This window comes from Manacus candei, unplaced genomic scaffold (genome assembly GCF_025592945.1).
Source record: "Manacus candei isolate 608988 ecotype Guabito, Panama unplaced genomic scaffold, ASM2559294v1 h1tg000057l, whole genome shotgun sequence".
Taxonomy (NCBI): Eukaryota; Metazoa; Chordata; class Aves; order Passeriformes; family Pipridae; genus Manacus; species Manacus candei.
The window spans coordinates 3,250,200-3,268,322 of record NW_026138105.1 but is presented as its reverse complement, the minus strand read 5'-3'; the positions used below and the strand labels follow the sequence as shown (position 1 = coordinate 3,268,322).

General features: G+C 48.1%; 1 protein-coding gene across 2 annotated transcripts in view; it reads left to right on the top strand.

Annotated features, from left to right (window-relative positions):
- TOX2 (TOX high mobility group box family member 2) overlaps positions 1-18,123 on the top strand; it is a 161,323-nt gene that overhangs the window by 77,224 nt on the left and 65,976 nt on the right. For both annotated transcript variants that reach the window (XM_051802790.1, XM_051802789.1), the window contains exon 3: positions 11,077-11,322. In XM_051802790.1, coding sequence (XP_051658750.1) covers positions 11,077-11,322 — 246 coding nt within the window. The remainder of the gene's footprint in view (positions 1-11,076; positions 11,323-18,123) is intronic.

The window sequence follows — 18,123 nt, the reverse complement described above, 5'->3', positions numbered from 1 at the left end:
TGTTCTTGAGTGGAATATGATATTCCTTGTGTTCACTTCCAGGCAAGATATGAGGAAAGGAAAGAATTTATATGTGTCTGGCCTAGTCAGGCTAATTTTAGATCCCATTGGCTCCTGTCTCACTGGATGTACAGTGCCTTTAATAAATTTTAAAACCAGGCAAAAATCATTATAAACAATTTTAAGGAGGCTGATTGTGAGGCAGATGACAGAGCCTGCACTTTGCCACCATGGAGCAGAGCCTGCACATCTCCTGGCTTTCCCTGGAGCGCTGCCATGTTCACTTTGAGAGACTGGAGAAGAACAGCCACAAAAAACCACACACAGTGAAATGAAACAGTTCTCTTGTCAGTGTGGGTAGGTCACTTAAAAATAGATGAAATTAGATATTACTACGGGTAATCCAGGAGCAACTGTGCATCCAGCGTGCCTCACAGCCCTGGCCCTGCGTGTGGAGATACAACAAAGGGATTTTAGGAGCTCTGGTTATTGCTGATGTTTGTGTAAACCAATATTGAAAGCTTCTAAAACAGTCAGCAGACTTTGAGCCTTACTATCCCAACTGGGCAGGGCTTGGACCAACCTGGTCTAGTGGAAGGTGTGCCTGCCCATGGCAGGGGGTTGGAACAAGATGATCTTTACAGTCCCTTCTGACTCAAACCATTCTGGGATTCTGTGATCTGCTTATTTGGAAGTGGAAGGTCTTTGTTAGAGGGACGTGGTGTTGTCATACAGGGTTGAGCCTCCTGAGCTGGAGATTGGGGGGTTCAGATGTAGCAGCTCCACGTGTGCCATAATGTGAATATCCCAGCATGGATCAGGGCAGAGGAAGGGGTTGCCTGGACATGCTCTGCCTGGTGAGAATGGCATTTTAGAGAAGTAACAACAGCAAGTCTGCAAAGCAGTACTTTGGGGCTTGTTTTGTACCTGGTGAGCTCCCTGCTGCTAAATGTTGATGTCAAAAGCTTAACAGAGGTGCAAGGAGGGGAAAGGACCATAAAACCACACGAGGCAGGTGAAAGGATGGGGTGAATTGTTCTGTTCTCTGGGATTTTTGTCTCTCCCCCAAAATGCTGGCAAGCTTTGGACAATTTCTAGGTCAGCATGTTGACAATCTGCTGGTCTGGTTGGTTAAGTGGGTCTTCAGTTCCTGGGAGGACAATATGCGGTCGTGGGTTTCCATTCCTCCTGCAAGTGGTTTAGAGAGCTTTTCTCTCCAGGATGTGCCTGGTGGCACGAGAAGGTGGATCTGGAGGGCCAGTTGGTCCAGCAGGTTCACGTGGAGCTCCCTCTGGGACATGCTGGGGGTCTGAGAGAGTCCTACTCTGCCCTCTCCTACGAGGCAGTTGCTGCCTTGCCGTGAAAGAAGGAGAGGCTGAGATATCCGATTACATTTTTCTTCCTCTTTATTCCTGGGGGTATCCACTTTTCCAAAACTCATTTTTGCCTTTGTCACCGGGGAGTTAGAGGTCTGTCTGTCTCTCTTCCCTCAGAAGGATAAACACAGCATTCCTAATCCTCTGTATACCATTGCCTGCTGCACTGCTGCTCCATGCATGTGTATCTGCCTTTATGGAAACCGTAACCTTTTCTTGAACCAGAGATTTTCCTGAGCAAGAGCCCTTTGGGATCTGAGTGGGCTTTCCTGGATACATTTTTAATAAACACAATAATTTGACTGCAAACCCATTACCTATCCCCTGTTTTTTCTGTGGGATAGTCATTTCCATGCCTGCAAAAACCACTAACTCACAGGGCAATCAAAGCAGGAATGACAACCAGGATAAAATTGGTATGTGTTGTGATAAACCAGTCCATCTTCAGCATCGTGCACTGTAGGTTTATATATTGCCTATAAATAATGGCCTCAAAAAGATATTAAATCTTTAGAAAAAATCAAGCCTAATTGTAACTATATTTTTGTTTTCCATTTTGGTTTATGTACAGTATATGACTTCTGCAGAGACATTTTTATTCCAGGAAAATGACAGGCCAACAAGAAGCCATAATTGCACTGATTTTTAGAAGTGCCTGCATTACTACAGATCTGATGTACTGCAAGACATGAATCAGAAAAATTCTATTAAAAAATCTCTTGAATGGCTGACACAGGAGTATTATCCACGATGATTAATTTGACTTGGTCATTATGAACACAGACAAGTCTGACAAAATTGCATTTCATTCCCCACTGAATTCATAAAATCACTATACACATAATAAGAAGTTATAGTTCTCTGCTATCCACTATTCTTGACAGGATTCCAGTTCTGGATAAGATACTGATTTAAAAAAAAGAAAGTGGAGGGAGAGAGAGGGAGTTGGGAGGTTTTTTGAAAGCCTACAATAGGGCTGATTTCTTTTACTGTAAATTGTTCATGGGACTCCATTGTTTTTAGCTTTTTTTTTTTTTTTGTGAAGTGGTGATGCAGGTCAGTGGCAGCTTGGACAATATCAAACCTCACTGTGAGCTTTTAGTGACATGGGAGGGGATGCAGCAGAATTGTTCACACGTGTTTCACATCATGAGTGCCAAGAAGCCCTGTTGGGCTGTGTCTGAGGACTTGGAGCAGGACCATCATTGCTGCTGCCTCTGCTCAGCCACAGCCACAAACAAGTCCTTGCCCAGGTTGAATCTCAGGGATTTCCCATCATTCACATGATTAGTAAGAACTGGTACCTTGTTCTTCTTTTCCCACCCCCATAACAGAGGTACCAATGGACAGAGAGTCCCAAGAATGTTGTTTCTGGCTTTGGTAGCATGTAAAATAGCCCCCAAAAATTCAGAATTGGGTGCATGCCTCCCAAAAACTTTGTATTTCTGAGTGAGCTGAGATTTTCTGTTCCCTCTGGGTATTGCTGGCTGGTTTCCTTCACAGCCACATCCTGCTGAGCACCACAGCACCACACCAGAGCCATCCCTTTGCCACTGTGGCGACTGCCCAAGGAGATCAAAGATTATTGGGGCAAGCAAGAATGTTTAGGACCCTAATACCTCCCTTCTGGACACATGTGGTTTTATGAAACACACATGGTTTTATAAAACTTGTAGAAAAGAGACTTTTTTTTGAGCTGTCAGATTTGGTTGAAACCATCCAGCAGGCTCAGCTTTGGGAAGAGCTGTGGCTCCAGGACTGCGTGGGATCTATAGGAGATGGGGAAAAGTCAACTCATGTGAAGTTTAAAGGTATAAACATCCAGCTAATTCAAAGCCAAAGCTGTCCTGGAGTGCTGGGCTTGAGCTGAGGGCTGGCTTTGAGCTGCAGGTGGTCGTGGGGTGCAGAGTCTGCATCGGAGCAATACCCACAGTGGGAGAAATGGAGAAAAACAGGGAATGTGGAGGGCTTGGTCTTTGGGTCAACCAGCATTTGTTTGGGATTTGTGAAGAAAATAGTTGGGGTTGTTCAGCCTGGGGAAGAGAAAGCTCCAGGGAGAGCTTAGAGCCCCTTTCAGTGCCTAAAGGGGCTCCAAGAGAGATGAAGAGGAACTTTGGATGAGGACTTGGAGTGACAGGACAAGGGGGAATGCCTTAAAGCTGAAGTAGATTAAATTTAGCTTAGATGTTAGGAAGAAGTCCTTCCCTGTGAGGGTGGGGAGGCCCTGGCACAGGCTGCCAAGAGAAGCTGTGGCTGCCCCATCCCTGGAAGTGTCCAAGGCCAGGTTGGATGGGGCTTGGAGCAACCTGGGCTGGTGGAAGGTGTCCCTGCCCATGGCAGGGGGGGTTGGAATGAGGTGATCTGTAAGTTCCCTTCCAGCCCAAACCATTCTGTGATTCTGTGATTTCAAGCCCCACTACTCTGGATATGGAAGAGGAGCACAGAGGAAGGCAGAGCCCACTTTCCCACAGGTCTCCTGCTGCTCTGCTGTGCTCCAAACCTCTTCCTGAATATTGTGCAGGCCCTTCCAGGGTACATTTTATGTTCATGCAAGAACTCATTTTTCTCTTTTCAACTTCCTTCCCATAGTAAAAAACCCGAGCATGTGAAAATTAATGTAGCAGGGGCTGGGAACACTTCAAAGACAATTTGTAGATTGTATGTGACTGACTGTTAATAAATACTTCTTTACAGTATTTATCCACCTCTACCCACATAATTCATTGGCCCTGCTATTCACACTCTGGACTCTGTGTGCAAGGATGAGGCAAATCAATTTTCATCCCTGAGACCCAGAGCTGCTGACGCGGAAAATCAGCGCTGCTTCCCTTCTTGGCACGGGGCTCTGGGAATCACAGGTGTGAACACAAACCCTCTGGCATCCCTCCCTGGAGAAGGGGTGCCAAAGGGGTCCATACCTCTGCCCACAGCCCCCCTGGGTCACCCCACAGAGATCTCCCCTCCGTTTCCCTTGCTGGCCCCAGAGCATTTTGCTGGAGTTTGCAATGTCCGAGTGACTCCCACTTTCTCCTGCCACCTCCACTGACATTTCTGTCCCTGTGGCTTCAGTGCCTTGAATGAACACAAAACCTCCATGGTTCCCATATTGGAAAAATGAATCAAAATCCCCTTCTTGCAAGTATGACTGTGCCTGGGTGAGTAATGTGTGGTAGGAGAGGAGTTTGGAGGCTTTTAAGGAAATACAGATAGTTGGTCTTCAGGAAGCTTCAATTTTAACTTTTCATTGTGTTTGGACTCTTTTCTTCTTTATGTGGCCCAAGGTCTTCTGTCAGCCTGATGTGTCCTGCAGCTGGTGTGGCACATGGTGAATCTTTTAGGTGTGTGTAAGAGAAATAGGGAATGTGTGTGTATGACAAAGCCATCCATGTGCTTCTCTGGCTTCTGGCGTGCTCTGATGCATCATCCAGCTTTGGTAGGATCGAGATACCCCCAAATCCACCTGGCTGGTTGTCTGCATCCCCTTCCCAATAGAGCATGTGGTGCCAGTGAGAGAGTGCTCTCCCTGGCACAGCCCTCAGCCCTGGGATTGGGGTCCTGCTGGGATTGGGTTGTGGGCATTGCCATCACTCCTCATGGGATATCGTGACCACCCCATAAACTCCATCTCCTCCCTGGTATTTGTGCACACCAGGAACTCAAGCCATACTCCTTGGTCACACTTCTCAGCCTCACAGACAGCGATGTTTTCCTCACTTTGCAGGTTTGCCAGGCTGGTTTGGGTCTGTTTAGTCCACTTCATCTCTGGAGTGTCAAGAGCTTTTGCATTGGCTTCAGGAAAAACCCAGTTAGTAGATGAGAGATGGTGCCAGGTCTGTGGTGGTTTGTGTCATCTGGATAGATCACACAAGCCTACGTATTTCCTTGTACCTTACCAAGAACAAATGTTCTCTCTTAGGCTCATATTTACTGTTGAATGTTATTTGACAGGGCAAATATTTACCTGCAATAATACTACAAATCTTTATCCTCTTCACTGGGAATATTATTTCTCTGAATCAATGCTTGGCTGCAACTCCTGGATCCTCACAGATAATCACACAGAACATGACTCAGTGGAGAATTGGGGTCACTGGACATTTGCCATTCTGCCAAGGAGGAGAACAGTTTCCCAGATCCTCGGTCATGTCCTCTGTGATTAATACCCGTGTGCAGTGCAGACATGATGCTGCCTGGCTGTGGAGTGTTTTGTAGAGGAGAATGGTGTCTTCCTTCCTTTCCAGGAGGGGAAAGGCAGGAGAAAGCAAAGGGCTTCATTTATAGAAGTGCTCAACACTAGTTACTCCCTCCCCAGTCACCTGCATGCAGATTCGTAGTGTCTTTTAGAGCATGGCTGTGGCTTTGGCTGAGGCACAGCTGGTCCCTCAAGAGCTGTGCAGCATTAAGATGTCTGGACATCCCTTGGTTTCAGACCATCTGAATGTGTGGAGCCCCTGGGTGCTGCACAGGGATTGGGGCAATGGATCTAAACCAGCCTTCTCTTCACTGCAGTTCCTGGGAGCGCTCCCCCGGGCTCAGGGAGGTTTGGTTAGGGGGTGGCTGGGGGGAGCTTGCCAGGGCTTGACTTTATTTGAGTTCAGGAGGAGAAGATGAAGCAGCAGCAACATCAAGTGTGGTTTCAGCCCGATGGCAGAGGGTGTGCTGGGTCACAGTGCCCATCTCACAGTGCAGGGGTGAGGGACACCCAGGGCACGAGGATAACTCACGGATGTGCTCCATGTTTGCAGCAGAGATGAGCCACTTGCCATCAACAGACCAGTCCCCAAAGCTGCCTCCTGCCTGAGAGCTTTCTCCTGCAGGTCCTGGGATTTGGGGTGCCTCGTATCCATCTCTCCCTCTTCTGAAAAGCATCAAGAAATGCAGCAAGTCCAGGAGATGTTGGCACATTGTCCCTGTGGTGGGGAGCAGCACTGGCAGGAGGCCATGTTGGGGTGTCTCCAAGACCTGATGGTGCTTAGGAGCACAGGGTGTGCCCCAGCAGTTCAGCAAGGGGACCTGGTTGTGTTCTTTTACACAGGGTTTAGGAATTCTGACTTTCAAGTGATTAGGAATAACGTGTCCCTGGCCCTGTGCTGTGAGCTTTGAGGGAGCAGCCAATAACTTGGTTAGCTATTCTAACTCCTCTTGGTCTTGGACTTGGACTGGGTGTCACCTTGCTGGGAGTCAGCTTTTCTTTCCAGTACAGTCCCCTCACATCACCTCCCCTCCCCTCCTCTGTGCTCTGATGCTGAACCTGCAGGTGGATGGAGATGGTCTAGGGAGCACGTTCAAATTTGGTTTTTAAGAAGGAAAAATTGTTTTAAAATATGATTTTGCTGCTGTTGGAGGTTGGTCATGCCTGCTGCAATGCCATCCCATGCCACTGCTGTGCAAGGATGGGGCATAACCATGGGTATGAGGCCCTGGTACAGGTTGCCCAGAGAAGCTGTGGCTGCCCCTGGATCCCTGGAAGTGTCCAAGGCCAGGTTGGACGGGGCTTGGAGCAACCTGGGCTGGTGGAAGGTGTCCCTGCCCATGGCAGGAGGGTTGGAATGAGATGATTTTTAAGGTCCCTTCCAACCCAAGCTATTTTATGGTTCTGTGATAACCCTGGGGCTGTGCTCAGGGCAGTTTGGTCCTGTACAGCCCCTCTAACTGGGGCACAGAGCTGCTCAGGGGGCTGAGGGCAAGGAGGGACTCAGAAAAGGGGCACTGCCCCCTCTCTGAGAGGTTCCTGGCTCCATCCTGTATCTCCATCCCTCTGCAGGCTGAGGCAGGGGGTCGCCACTCCCAAGTACCACCCATGTGCCCTCCACTGCGAGCCGCGAGAGGCTTTGCAAGAAGAGGCTTGTTGTTTCAGCTGATTTCAGTGTTTTAATTTGAAGAGGAATAATGTGTAATCACAACAACTGTCATCTGTTTGACAGTGGAAAATCCCAGATCTCCCGTGCTTTTCTGTGCCCCGTGCTGGGCAGCCTTTCAGCAGCACGAGCTGCTCTGCAGTCACATTTGTAGCCCTGGTGGGATGAATGGGTTCAGACCGGCTCACTGATCTAATTTGTAATGTATCCTTATAACGTATAATTGGCTGTTTAATTTAATTCAAATTAACATAAGAATGGAAAATACAATCTGCTGTGTGTCCCACATGGTGGTGGGAGGGAGCGCTGGGTGTTCCTGCAGAGGGGTTGAGAGGTGGCTTTGTGAGACCACCCTTCGTGGGGGTGGAGGCGTCATCTTGGACGTGTCAGTAGGCACCGTGTGTGACAATAAATCACTCCCTTTCCCCAGCCTTCCCAAGTGCCTATCTGTCTCATCTCCCTTCCTCATCTTTCTAGCCATCTATTTAAAACACATATAGAGTGAAGGAGGCTTGCTTTGGAAAACTGTCGGTAGCGACAGGGTGTGAAAGCTGGCAGGCGCCGAGTCTGATTATGTTGATTGGATATTGTCTAATCTGATTTTGATTGTGTACAGCTTTGATTGTAATTTTGATACGTCTGCAAAATGCTGTAGCTGTTTGGAAAGCTTTGTGATTTAAACAGGTCTTTTTTCTTTCTCTTTTTTTTTTTTTTTTTCCCCCCTGGGTTGAATAGAACAGAGGCAGAAACGTGCCAGGGGGTGAGCGGGGCGACGGGGCTTTGGCACTCCCTGCAAAACCACCTCAAAGCCCTTGGGTGAGCTGCTCTGCAGCAACACAAGGAACTCATAGTTTTGAAGAGAGCTTTAGGAAACTTTGAGTGGGTTTTACATAATTTAGTTAAGCACAGCAAAGCCACTTGCTTATATACCTGATACCAAAATAAACCAGTTGGAGAACAAGTTTGCTGTGTGATGATTTATTTAAATCCCTTTCTGTAAAGCATGGAGTGAAATCCTCTTAAATAACTGGGAAAGAATCGGTGTACCTCGAGGAGCACAGCCCAAATGGAAACCTTGCTAGCAGATGTATTAAATGGGATCTCTCTGTCTGCTGTTCTGTACATCCCCTCAGCCTCCTCCCTATAATAACACTGTTAGACAGAAGCTGGCTGGAAAAGTAGCTGAGCTTGAATTTCCCCTGAACAATAACAGTTGGTACAGAGCTATCAGGGCCCAGGCTCTGTCTTGTGTTTCTGGCATGCTCTTGTTTCCCTACAGCTGGTGGGAATCTCAGGCGAACATGAAGGTTCTGGGCAGATATGCAGTACCTGCTCTTGAATCATCAAATGGTTGGAGTTGGAAGGGAACTTAAAGGTCATCTTGTTCCAATCCCCTGCCATGGGCAGGGACACCTTCCACTAGCCCAGGTTGCTCCAACCTGGTCTTGGACACTTCCAGGGATGGGGCAGCCACAGCTTCTCTGGGCAACCTGTGCCAGGGCCTCCCCACCCTCACAGGGAACAATTTCTTCCCAATATCCCATCTAACCCTGCCCTCTGGCAGTAGGAAGCCATCCCCTGTCCTGTCACTCCATCCCTTGTCCAGAGTCCCTCTCCAGCTCTCTTGGAGCCCCTTTAGACATAGGAAGGAGCTAAAGGCTCCCTGGAGCCTTCTCTCCTCCAGGCTGAACACCTCCAGCCCTCCCAGCCTGGCTCCAGCCCTCAGAGCATCTTCATCATCTCCTCTGGACTTGCTCCAGGAGCTCCACATCCTTCCTGTGCTGAGGACCCCAGGGCAGGAGGCAGCACTGCAGGTGGAGTCTCACCTGAGCAGGGCAGAGCAGCAGAATCCCCCCCCACCCGCTGCCCACGCTGTGGGATGAGCCCAGGACAGGGGGGTTCTGGGCTCTTTGGGTGCACACACATGTGCAGCCTTTCCTCCACCAGCACCCCAAGTCCTTCTCTCACAGGGCTGCTCCCGGTGAGCACCTCTCCCAGTCTGTGCTCCTGCCCGGATCACCCTGACCCAGGGGCAGCATCTTGCACTTTGACTCCTTAAACCTCGTTCTTCCCAAGCTCGTCTGGGTCCCCCTGGACATCCTGTCCCTCTGTCCTGTCAGCAGTTCTTTTCTTTGTCTCTTTCTGCAGTGGGGTGAGGGAAGGGGAGGGGTGGGGGTTCAGCTTAGCAGAGGACAAGCTGCTACCAGCCCCAGTTTTGGGGTGAGGCAGGAGCGACCCCCTGCTCTGACACCCCAGACAGCCACGGCTCTCCCTGGCAGTGCCCTTTCACCAATCCACAGATCCCTCCTTGCTCTCTCCTGCCTCTCCCACTGACTTCTGTGTTCTGGTTAAATATGGGCTTTAATTTATTTTATTAAGGGCTTTCTCCCCACACTGTGGGGTGATGAAGAGCAGGAATCTGAGGATGAGCCCTGGGACAATGGATTAATAAAGCCTACAGCGCTTAACTGGTTTTTTTAACATCTGGGGTTTTGCTCTTAAATCAAGTATTAAGTCAAAATCCAACCATGAAACTAGGTGATCAGGGAAATTTAGCTTAAAATCCACGTGTATAATACTATGGCTAATCAGAATTTCATATGCTATAATAATAATATGTGAAACAGTAGATGTTTAGAATCAGCCTCCTCTGCCAGAGACTCATTATGTTCTGCATTGATAATTAATAATTTTGGATAGATTCACACTTACATTATGAAGCAAATATGTTTTTGTCTGAAGCGAAAACGATTGCACAGGTGCAATAACATATTCTTTATATAAATTGGAACGCTTAGAAGTAAACAAGCCTCCAGAAAAGATGGGGAGCAGACGGAGTACTGACATCTCTGTGTGTTCATGTCACCTCGAGGCAGCGTTGGTAGGGAGGTGAGGGAATGCTTCTCCAGATGAAATTTGGAAGGGGATATAAGGAAGGACAAATCTCCGTGTGTGGTGAAGTCATGCAGGTTCCCTTTAAAGGATTTTTTAACAAGTGATGGCTGTGTTTGCAAATCTCCCTCCCTGGTTGTAGCTTCTATGCTGGAGTTTTTGAGGACTCGACGGGAATTAGGACAAGAGGGAATGGCTTTAAACTGAAAGGGGGAAGAGTTAGATTAGATATTAGGGGAAAATTCTTTACTGTGAGGGTGGTGAGGCCCTGGCATGAGTTGCCCAGAGAAGCTGTGGCTGCCCCATCCCTGGAAGTGTTGAATGGGGTTTGGACCAATCTGGTTAGTGGAAGGTGTCCCTGCCCACGGCAGGGGGTTTGGAACTAAGCGAGGTTTAAGGTTCTTTCCCACCCAAACCATTCCATGATTCTTTGAATATTGTTCCCAGGTAATTGTTATTTCTACAGATCTAATTCTCATAAAAACTCTTAAAAATACCAGCTGTAGGTACTGTAAGAGCTGAGCTGGGTGCCCAGAGAGGGACTTTGACTCACAAATGCCTCGGCTGGTCAGGAAGCAGCTCTGCCATGGTTGTGGCTCTGCAAGCATCCCTGGCCTGGCTGTGGTCCAGGCATGGAAGTTTCTGCTGAGGTTTTGGCGAGTTAAAGATGTGCAAGAGGGATGAGGGGAGCAAGGGGATGACCTGAGTGGATCTGAGGTGTGTGAGGATCCGTGGTGTCCCTGATGGGTGGTGGTGCAGCACTGCCACACTTGCACCCCGGCTCCTGCCTAGTTCCAACCTGGTGTGCAGTGCTTGAGTTATCCTTTTTATTACAGCAAAACCATTTTCACTGGAATGTGCTTTTGTATTTCTTACACAAATGATCATTTCCTTTGCTGAAGCAGCGGGGCAGTGACAAAATGTTGCAAAATGTCTTTTTCCCGTTTCAGACGTACAACAGCCAGAATGAAAACAACGAGGACTACGAGATCCCTCCCATAACGCCTCCTAATCTCCCTGACCCTTCCCTCCTGCACTTGGTGGACCACGAAACTGGATATCACTCTCTGTGCCACAGCCTCCCTCCCAACAGCCTGATCCCAGCCTACCCCTACCAGAACATGGACCTGCCAGCCATCATGGTCTCCAACATGTTGAGTCAGGATGGGCATCTCCTCTCCAGCCAGCTACCCACGGTCAGTGCCCTTCCCCTCTTACTGTCTTTCATCAAAGCTGCTCTGTATTTTGAGTTATGGGTCAACTGAGCATGGAAAGGTGTTGGTGATGAGCTGTTTGCCTGAGGAGGGGGTTGGCAGCTCTGTGGTGCTGCCCACCAAGGCCGGGGTGCAGTGGCAGAGACTGGAGTCACCTGAGTGGCCATGCACATGGTGTCAATTCTGTGTTTCCAGTTTGATGTCTTCCTGAGCCTCATGAACCACTCAAGAGCAAGGGAAGGTTGTTTTCCTCTGTGTATTTAACATCCTCCCTGAACCAAGCGAAATGCACGTGCTCCATCCCCCGTGGGAGTGTGACCAGCCAAAGCCTGGAGTTCATAGCCCTGCATCCCTTCTCTTCATCCCTGTGTCCTGCTGCCAGGGTGGCCCCAGTGCCATCAGCAGGAGGAGTATGGATGCTCCCTGAAGGGAAAGCTGTGTGATTGATTTCAAGGGGAACAAGATCCCTCCCTGCACTCGCAGGCTCAAATTGCCTCTTGCCTCACGCCCTGGCAAGGGGATACCTTGGGAGGTTTCAAATGACTCATCTGTAGGGATAAACAAGGCAGGGATAATGAAGTTGAAGTGGAGCTCTGGGAAGAAACTTCAGGGCTAATTAGACCTTACGATGCTTCTGCATCAGCAGCACCGAGGAAAGGTTGTGACTTGATTTTGACAGTGATACTGAATTAATACTGTTGCTGTTTAATAGCATTTTTCTCTTTAGCAGATTTAGCCCTGTGGTTGGGTTTCGACATTGTTTCTCTCTAAGATCATTGATTTTGGATGGCATCGATATCAAACAGAGTTAATTTGACTTAAAGAGCATGGCTGGGAGGCTGCCCCTGCCTGGCTGGGGAGCTCTTGGTGTTGATTGCTTGACTAGATAATGGTCTGAAAGGTAGTGATATTTAAATATTTAAATGGGATATTATCTCTTAGCCTAGGAAAATCCCAAGGCTTTCTAAAGTACTGATGAGTCTCCAAGTTTCATTGTTAGTGTGTTTAAGAAAAATATCATTTTCTGCCCATCAGTATCGAACAGAGGCATATTTCTATGGAATTAAATATTACTTAGGGCTCTGTGTTAGCTTCTAGGTTCTTAGGTGATTAAAACATTCATTTCTGAGACAAAAAGAGTCAATTTCAGCTGAAATATTTTTCCCTGGTTTAATTTAAAGCACAATCCCTTTGCCTGACCCCTATTTTCATAACACGATAATTTTATCCTGTGTTGATTGTCTCATTTTTGGAGGTGATATTGCACTTATAAATCACTTTCTAAAATACCTAAAGAAAAAAAGAGTCGGGGGATTTATTAAGCAGCTTCCCTACGTCTGAAATAATTTATTTTGGAGTAGTCCTTGGGAAATGTTCTCTTTCTTACTTTATGGTACTGTTTTACAAATGCAGCGTGGTGACAATAAATCAGGACTGAGCCAGAGAAGATAAGAAGGGGGCTTAGTGGGCTGTAAAAGTAGAATAGAGAGATTAAGATTTGTTTACCCCTTACCACGAAAATAAAAAAATCCAGTGAACCCTGAATTTCCCAGCCAATAGTGAATTGAAACTGTTTGGTTTTGAGTGGAAACCCTCGGAGCTGTAATACATCTTCAGAGGTCCTGACAGCAAAGGGAGGGGATCAGGGAGGGAGCTGTGTTGCACTTTTACGTCAGAATTCAATCCTGCCTTACCCTCCTGCCAAAGCATTTTTTCCCCACTGAAAAGTGACACCTTCTGTCCCCTCTTGGGCGGGGGATCGAGTCTCCCCTTCCTCCAGCACCAGCCCACGATGGCAGCGTTTGTCCCACAGCACACCTACAGCTCCTGTTAGTGCTGAAGGGAGCAGCACATGCACATGAGGACACAATAAAACCCTGGGGAGAGAGCAGATTTTAAACTCATACAGTTAATACCCCATAGCACCTTGCAGTACCTAAAGGGGCTCCAAGGGAGCTGGAGAGGGACCTTGGGCAAGGGCATGGAGGGGCATGACAAGGGGGAATGGCTTCAAACTGACAGAAGACAGATTAGATGGGATATTGGGAAGGAATTGTTCCCTGTGAGGGTGGGGAGGCCCTGGCACAGGTTGCCCAGAGAAGCTGTGGCTGCCCCTGGATCCCTGGAAGTGTCCAAGGCCAGGTTGGACGAGGCTTGGAGAAACGTGGTCCAGTGAAAAGTGTCCCTGCCCATGTCAGGGGAGTGGAACTAGATGGTCTTTAAGTTCCCTTCCAATCCAAACCATTCTGTGATTCTTCATCTCCTGCCCACGTGCCTGTCAAGCCACAGCTCAGGGGGTGGTGTCCCCGTGAAGCCAGAAGTGAGTCAGGCGTCGCTGTCTGATGGCACAGGGCACACGACGTGCTCCAACCCTGCCAAAGTCACCCACCACCCATCACCAGGGGGGTGTTTGCAGCAGGAAACCTCCACATCAAGAAAGGGGCTTGTTTGCCAACACTTCCAAAAGGAGAGGGTTCATTGCCACAGGGGTAGTGGTGGGAAGCCAGTCTGGGCTGAGCAGTGCCTGAGCACAGAGGAGGTGGCTCAGCCCGGGGAGGTTTTGTCTTTGTTCCAGCACCAAGGTAGCTCATGCAAATGCTGGAGCTGGAGCCTCTCTCCTGCTCCTTGCTGTGGTTCATACAGGTTTTTGCATACACAGCTGTTTCCTGCCTTGGCTGCCATGTCTTTTGGTTTGAATATGGTGACAAATGACAAGCAATTCCACGTAAAATATTTAGACATTGGTCAGACTTGTGCTCTAAAAATGTAACTTGAGCCTTGGGATTTTTTTAAGGCATCCTCGTGAAAAAAATCTCAAGCTGCTGGAAAGAGGTGAGTCCTAACTCCCAGAGAGCCAGGGGATTGGAATTTTCTTTAAGAGCTCAGAAGTAAATAAAGAAAATACAGGTGCAGGTTGCTGTCCCCTGAGATGTGTCTCTTGTCCTGGGATGTCCTGACATTACCCTTGGATTGCATTAAGCCTCCCAGTGCCTCTGCCAGAGATGGGCTGCTGCTCCCACTGTGGAGGTGACCAACTGAGAGTGATTTTAAATCAGCAAAGAAGTTCCCATTAGCAGGGTGGGAGCTGGAGAGTGGAGGGGGATTTGCTGTGTGCCAGCCCCCACTCCTGCCTCCAGCCCACCCCAGGCTGTCAGGAGCTGGAGCCCCTTGTTCAAGCACAGCAGCTGTGCCCTGATGGGGAAAACCCAAATCCACCACCACTTCTGTGTTTCCTTATCCCCTCAGGATCATCATCCAGAGCACCCTCCCCACCACTGCCCTCTGCACACTGTGCTCTGCCCATGGACCAACTCTGCATTTCCATAACGTGGTTCTTCACTGCTGTTTCTCTCACTTTATTTCTCTTTTTGTTTTTTCCCCCATGAGTTTTTGGAAGTTGAGGGAGTTTTTAATCACTGGATGTGGGGTGCAGGGAGCTGGAGAGGAGGGAAACAGGGATGGATGGACAAGGAATGGCACAGGATGTGTGGAGGATGGTGGAAGGGGATGTGGGGAGGTTGGGGAGGAGGCAGGACTGGCTTGTTTGGGGAAAACTTGTTATTTTTTGCGTAATGACAAGAAACAAACAGAAAATTCTTACTACAGTGGATTTTCTTTTCTACTGGCCTCTCTTTTGCTATGGGAAAAGAGGAAGGAAAGAAGAGGAGTGGCAGGAGGGAAAGGAAATAGGAGAAATGTGACTGTTGCTGAGAAATGGAAATATTTAGGAAAAAATTGTTTTCCTTGGGAAGAGAATGACTTTGCCCACTGTCACCATCCCAACAGTGTGGACAAGCAGCTGCTGAACCCTCCAGGGATCCACAGGGAGTCCTGCTGGGCTGGGACCACACTGGGGCTGGGATCTGGGGGCATGGGGGAATCAGGGCAGGGAGCAGAGACATGCTGTGGATCAGTGGTGAGATGGGGGCCTACTGGGTTAAGGAGCTGCTGTGAATAAATGAGATTTCAGAAGGGATTTGGCAGAACATGTTTGACAGAAACAAAGGCTGATCAAGGTCAGAGCTCAGGAATCTCCAGTGCAGCTCAAACATATTTCCATAAATATTAAATAGCGACCAAGTGGGCCGGGGGTGTCTCTGCTCATCAGGTGGGACAGTGCTGGGCTGGAGGGAGCCAGGAGCTCCTGGTCAGGGGGACAGCACTGCCTGGAGCTCACCACAGCTGCTCCAGAACCTCGAAACTGTGCAGTCCCCCAAGCCTGGTCAAAGGAGGCGGCTGTGCTAGGGCACACCAAAAAACCAGCCTGTTCTCCCATGGTGCACACTGTGGGCTGCAGCTCCTCCAGCTCTGCCATGGCCAGGGGGAATGAGGGCAGACCCATGTATGGAAAGCATTGTTTTGGGCACATGGCTGCAGTTATGAGCCAGCACGAGCTGAGTAGATGTAGAGTTTGGTTGGAGCAGCTGGTGGCTCTCCCTGTGTCTGCATCTACCCGGTGCTTCTCATGATGAGAGATCCTTGTGAGTCCTTTAAATGCACTAACACTTCCCTGAACCCAGTGGGGTGACTTTTTTCTGCCCACAGCGAGCTGGTGCAAGGGCAAAAATGCTCCAACCACAGCCTGAAAGTTCTTAGTTTCTGTTTGTTGACTGGAAACAGATTATTTGAAAACTGTTAAAAATCTTCACTGGCAAAAAGCACATTGATTCTGTAAAATGACAGATTTCCAGTTAGCTGTGGAACCTGTCTATGCAGAGGGGAGGGAGTAAAATGGCAGATGGGGGTGAACTGTAGTAGCAAGGCAAGTGCCAGGCTGAAATTCCTGAAGTTTTCAGTTGACTTTGCAGCCTGAATAGCTGTTTCCCAGCACGATGGGGCTTTGGTCTGGAACAGAGAGGAAACCAGTAAAACAGCTCAGCAGTAATCCAGCTGCCTGCCCTCCCGCAGGAGAAGTGGAAAGGGAAGGCAGCCCCTTCCCAGAGCTGGGGTGGTGAAGGGCTCCTTTCTGGTGCTCACCAGAAGACCTTGAAGAAAGTTTTCCTGCAAGCAGGTTGCAAGGCCATGCCCTGGCCAGCTCTCTTGGTTCTGTGGGTCTCTCCCCACGTCCCAGCCTTCCCTGAGGTGGAATCAGTGGGAATCCCAGCGCTTTTCTCCGGCACAGCCCTGGGAAGGCAGTCGTGGTACCCAGTGATGGGCAGCACAGCTGGATGTGGCTGTACAGAGCTGGTGAGCGTGGAGGTTTTCCAGCAGAGGATCACAGAATCCCAGAATGGGTTAGGTTGGAAGAGGCCTTTTAAGATCATCCAGTTCTAACCCAAATACTGTGGGCAGGGACACCTTCCACTATCCCAGGTTGCTCCAAGCCCCGTCCAACCATGACCTTCAGTGTTCCCAGGGATGGGGCAGCCACAGCTTCTCTGGGCAACCTGTGCCAGGGCCTCCCCACCCTCACTGTGAAATCTTCTCCCTTATATTCAGCTAGATTTTGTCACAAAAGCCAAGTAAGATGTGCCAGTCTTTTCTCTAAGTCATTGGAAATCCATGATCCCAGTAGGCAGGACAGCAAATGCTTCCAATACATCAATATTTCACTAATTTTGAATCTCTGCCTGTTAAAATAAGTTATTTGAAATAATCCATATCCCAGTGCAATGTACAGGCAGCAGTGCCCTTTAGAGCAAGTTCATGCTCTTGGAAAGAACCTGAATAAATAAATATATCAACAGCAGCAGTGGTTGGGTCACCAGCAGCAAAAACTTTGCAGAGCTCCCCCCGCTTCAGTCCTGGATAAGTTTACAGTGGCAATTTTGTGTTGTGTGCTTTCAGGTTTTGACTAATTTGGCTTTCTGCTTATTAATGGTTCAGTATTTAAAAACTAAACTCCAAAACATGAGCCCTTGGTGGAAAATAGTAATAACACAACCCTACATGAAGGGTTCTTTGTATTAAGCAGAGCCCTGTTTGCAATTCCCTACTAGTGTTTTTCTCAGAGGCAATAAATGAAAGAAATATGTCTTTTTAAATTTTATAAAACTCAGAAAAATGGTTTTAAACAGCTTTTCTTCACCTCCTATAATTATTTATTTTCAAACAGTCCTTCAGGGTAATGTTCCGTTTTCTTATTTCACACTCCTTTTTCTCATAAATGAACCATCACTTCAATAAATCATTATGAAAACAGAGACTAACACAAACCCTGAAAGGTTGAAAGATTTATGTAACACATTTATGTTTTCCATTTTCTCATTCTGGTACTCCACTGCTAAAGCTAAGCTAATAAAAGCTGCTATTAATATTTCTTGTTGCCTGGCAACCGGAGAGAGGGAGTAATAGCTTTAGCTAGAAAAATAGATGACCGATAAGGAAAAATTCAATTCTTTTATTATCTCAAGGGAAAATGGGCTTTTACTGGAACATTATGATGTACGAGTGTGAAGTTGAATACAAAGGATATTTTTTCAGTTGTTTTTCTATTTTTAATGAACGTTATTTTACCTTCACAAACTCGTTTAAGGCATTTGCCCCACCTACTTGCAAGCTTAATTTAGCAACACCCACACATGCTTCTGGCTTTAAGTATCTGTTGGCATTTTCACTTGGAAGCCCCTTCCCACCACACCTCCCCCCGAGCTTGAGTGCTCGGCCATAAAATTTCACTCCGGGTCGGAACCTGGCAGACAAGATTCCCAATCAAAGAGTAAATTGTTCTTGTGTGTGTTTAAAACACGCTTTCCCAGAGGAAGGGGCACGTGTGGTGAGGTACTCTGTGAAGTTTTAGCCGTCGTGGCTGGGCTGTGTGTGCTCGGGGAGAGCAGGAATGCT